Source organism: Lactuca virosa, chromosome 8 (genome assembly GCF_052849685.1).
Source record: "Lactuca virosa cultivar CGN04683 chromosome 8, Lactuca_virosa_CGN04683_v6, whole genome shotgun sequence".
Classification (NCBI taxonomy): Eukaryota; Viridiplantae; Streptophyta; class Magnoliopsida; order Asterales; family Asteraceae; genus Lactuca; species Lactuca virosa.
The window spans coordinates 49,805,600-49,810,310 of NC_136433.1; the positions used below are offsets into that span (position 1 = coordinate 49,805,600).

General features: G+C 32.4%; 1 protein-coding gene across 1 annotated transcript; it reads left to right on the top strand.

Annotated features, from left to right (window-relative positions):
* Positions 1 to 1,750: 1,750 nt before the first annotated feature.
* On the top strand, positions 1,751 to 3,662 carry LOC145134222 (haloacid dehalogenase (HAD) superfamily protein). The gene is made up of 5 exons (XM_079069099.1): positions 1,751 to 2,539; positions 2,630 to 2,707; positions 2,978 to 3,051; positions 3,133 to 3,240; positions 3,440 to 3,662. The coding sequence occupies exons 1-5, from the start codon at positions 1,843 to 1,845 to the stop codon at positions 3,554 to 3,556; spliced, it is 1,074 nt and encodes a 357-aa protein (XP_078925225.1). The 5' UTR covers positions 1,751 to 1,842; the 3' UTR covers positions 3,557 to 3,662.
* The last annotated feature ends 1,049 nt before the right edge of the window (positions 3,663 to 4,711 follow it).

Consider the following 4,711-nt stretch of genomic DNA (forward strand, 5'->3'; position numbering starts at 1 on the left):
ATACGGTTTTTACTTTTACCCTTTTGTCCTTTTACAGTTTAAAAGTTGAAAAGAAAATAGTGGGTAAATGGGTACAAGTCAATTGGATAATAATTGAATTCAGATTTTGATTTTGATGTAATAGTAGGATCGGATCCTGTTCTTCCTATCTCGATCCCAATCCATGATCTCAAATACGACTAATAAAATTAATATTGTTTTCCAAAAATAAAAGGGATAATGACTTGAAAGGGTAACGAACTTTCGACTTTGTTCACATTTAGTCGCTAAACTTTTTTTCGTTATCTATTTGCCATTGAACTATTGAAACTGTTCACATTTTACCCTTATGAACGGTTGTTACCGGCCATAAGGGTAAAATGTGAACAGTTTCAATAGTTTAGTGGCAAATAGATAACGAAAAAAAGTTTAGCGACTAAACGTGAACAAAATCGAAAGTTCGTTTCCCTCTAAAAAAGTTCAATGACTAAATGTGAACAAACTTCCTCTTGTATTATGTTTTAGCAAAATGTTTTTTTTTAAAGTGTAGCAACATTTGTTGATGAAGAAATCTATGAAATAAAAAAAACAAAACCCCGAGAAATATATTAAAAAAATGAAAAACTGAAACCGAAATAAAAAACCAATGGTTTGGTATTTTCCAAAATAAAAAATCACAATTTTCCAATATGATTTTGGATTTACAAAAATTCAACTTTCGGATTTCCATATCTAAATCTCTCCCCCTTTTTATAATCGAAAAATGATTATAAAACCAAAAAGGGAATGAGAAAAACGCTCAATTCGGAATTTTTCTATCCAAAACTCCCCCTTGTGACATGAGAGATAGAGAGAAAGAAACATGTAGACACCTCTATATAAGGTGGGTTCATACCACATGTAAAGGTGTACTTGAGAGATGTAACATTGAGAGTGTTAGTGTGTGTTAATTATGCAGATTTAGATCTAGATCCTTTTTGTAAACACCTTTCATAATCGAATGCATCTCTTAAACACCCAAATCACCGTGTTCTTTAATTCGGCATGCCAAACCAATTGTCATAATTCACATCAGTGAGAATGGTTCATTTTTTTGTAAAACCAAAATCAGATTGAAAATTTTGATTTTTTATTTTGGAAAATGCCAAACCATTGGTTTTTTATTTCGGTTTTTCATTTTTTTTAATATATTTTCGGGGTTTTGTTTTTTTATTTCATAGATTTCTTCATCAACAAATGTTGCTAGAATTTAACAAAAATAAATTATTTGCTAAAACATAATACAATAGGAAGTTTGTTTACATTTAGTCATTAAACTTTTTTAGAGAGAAACGAACTTTCGATTTTGTTCACATTTAGTCACTAAACTTTTTTTCATTATCTATTTGCCACTGAACTATTGAAACTGTTCACATTTTACCCTTATGACCGGTCATAAGGGTAAAATGTGAACAGTTTCATTATCTATTTGCCACTGAACTATTGAAACTGTTCACATTTTACCCTTATGACCGGTCATAAGGGTAAAATGTGAACAGTTTCAATAGTTCAGTAACAAATAGATAACGAAAAAAAGTTTAGTGATTAAATATGATAAAGTCGAAAGTTTGTTACTCTTTCAAGTCATTATCCCAAAATAAAATTGTATCTACTATCGAAATTGGGATCTTGAGAACCTTGGTGTAAACCCCACCTAGATTCTTGTATTAAATTAGGGTGTGCAACCAGTGGCTACAATCGATGATAAGGTCGGTCTCAATTTCAAACAAGAACGCATTGAGGGTCCTCCACAATGTCAGGGTTTACATTAGAAAAATGGGTTTCTCAAGGCATAGACTCCTATAAGCTCATAAAAGCTTAGAGATGCTCTATTCCTTGGTTCCTCCACACCATATCTCCCATTGCTGTTTCCTCACTAACCCCATCAAGCTTCTCCATTCATCAGATCGCCCTCACTTTCGTCTTCGTCTCTCCAACAAGAGAATTCCCCCATCCCATTTCTCCACCGGCATCTTTTACTCCCTCTCCGCCATAGACAGCCGAGACGAAGAGCAGGACAACAAGGAAAATCATCAAAATCGAGACCTTGACGACTACGACGATGGTGATAGGGCGTTCTTGAATCGATTTTACGATTCCTCTCCCATCTATCTCAATGGCACACGGGGGAAGAACGATAGAAGACTGATCATCGGAAACGAAATCAGAGAAAATACAGATAGAAATAGGGGTGAATCGAGTACAGGAAATTTCGCAAACATGTGGTGGGCAGACCTAAAAGCAGCAGTAGGGCAGAGAATCAACGTCGAGGGACTGCTTTTTTCAGTATCGGTAATAACTAGAAACAAGCAGTGGGTGATGCCTCATGTATCAGTCCCTGATATAAGATACATTGATTGGGATGCCTTAAGAAGAAAGGGGTTCGAAGGCGTTGTCTTTGATAAGGACAATACTCTTACTGCTCCTTACTCTTTAGCTCTATGGGGGCCTCTTGCATCGTCTGTGGAGTCCTGTAAATCTGTTTTTGGCAACAACATTGCAGTTTTCAGCAACTCTGCTGGTAATCTAATTTCAATTTTCAAGACAATAGATGATATTGTGTTCTTTAATTGTGTTTGATAAGTTTATGATTTTCTTTAATGGTGATCAGGACTTCAGGAGTATGACCCTGATGGCAGGAAAGCTAGAGCACTTGAATATGTCATTGGAATTCGAGTAATTAGACATAGTAAGTCAATAAAGTTGATTTCTTTCACTTCATGATTCATTTGTTAGATAATTTGCATGGTTTTCATTTTGGTTGTCATGGTTTGATCAAGAACACATGCATCTAAGTCTTTCCTCACTTGTACAAAATCAAGAAACGACATAGATGATAGAACAATAACTTTAAAGTTTACTAGGAGAAGAGCCAATATATTTGTTTGTTTACAATTACTCTAGAGAAATCAATCACAATCCTGACAAATATATATTTGTTTGTTTACAATTACTCTAGAGATGAAAAAGCCAGCTGGCTCAGCTGAAGAAATCGAGAGACACTTTGGATGTGATTCATCAAAACTGATAATGGTACTTTTAAGTTATTTCTAAATAGTTTCAATTTGGTATTCAATTTTAATAAAAAAAATAAAACTATACTGTTTATTTCAGGTGGGTGATCGTCCTTTCACAGACATTGTTTATGGAAACAGAAATGGTTTTCTTACAATATTAACAGCACCATTAAGTCTTGCAGAGGAGCCTTTCATTGTTAAGCAGGTATGTTTTACATGATACTGTCATTTTAACATCATATATAAAAATTTGATATTGTAGACAAGTAGTAAGGTTCATGCGAAAAAAGATTTAATTTATGTAGATAATTTTAAGTCAAAATAGGAAACAAAGCATTAAAATTACCATATTGTTTGATTTATAGATGCAAATATAAAGGCTGTAATCAATTAATTGTTTACAGGTGAGGAAAATTGAACTGGCTCTTGTGAAGCGGTGGCTGAGGAAGGGTTTAAAACCAGCCAATCAGAGGCTTCTTTCTGATGCTTCAGATTGTGTTAAAGAGTTACCACCTGTGTAAGGAATGTAATGTAGTAGATTATGAGGAATATAAGCCATTTTATTTGGCTATGATTCTTTTTGTTGCAATATTATTTATGAATGAAAGAAACCATATGCTTTGTTCGTGTGGAATCTTTCCAAGTAATAGGGATCTCTTCTATCTGAAACTTGAAGGAGATAATATAACATTGCTTTAATTTAGTGTAAACATACAAATTTTGTAGAAGAAAGCAATGAAGGATATTACAATAAACAAATCACTAAAAGTATGTTGTTATTATTTTTTTTTTCCATTTAGTCCTACAACAAGTAATTAAACTTTTGATTTTTGGATCGAAACAAATGCATATAATATTATGATAAATGACTTGATGGTCTAAAGGTGATGTATATCACTTGGGGGTTGTTTATTTACTTAACCCTAATAGGTTAAACATTTGATATGAGCATATATATGTTGTTGACTTGTGTTGGACATAAGTAGTTAAGTAATGGGTTAGGTTGTAAAAAACGTTTGACGTTAACTAATCGGTGGACTGAGGTTGAGAGATTAATCAGTTAGACAGGGATAACTCGGAGGATTAAGCGGGGACTCTAAATTTCTAATTCGTTGAGTTTTAAAAAATTAAATATGACTAATATCATAACAAAGTTTATAAATACCACTAATATCATAAAAAAATAGGTTAAAATATAATTACAACATTAATCATTCATCAAATAGTTTTTATTGAGATAAAATATCTTCAAAGTATTAAAAATTCATCGTTTTCTACTGCTTCGCTCATTTTGTAGGCGGAGATTAATCATTAGGCGCTTTTTAGTCGGTTGGGTAGCGCCTAATGATTAATATGAAATTAATCGGGACCTAATCAAAATTTTTACAACACTTATGGATTAAACCAAAAATTCAGATTTAACTTGTTAACTTGTTGAATCTTAATCCATTTGCCTTTTTTTTTCTTTTCTTTCAATTATTTTCATGTTTAAAATGATGAATGATATGAAGTTTGGTTTGAAATATAAGGGTAAAATGGTAATTTAATATAATTCATGTTTTTGGAGACAGTTGAATGTGCTTGATAAAACTAGTTGGTAGTTGATAAGCTAACTCATAAAATAATAAAGTTTTGGTAAAAACTAACTGATAAGCTAGATGACATATATAAAATGA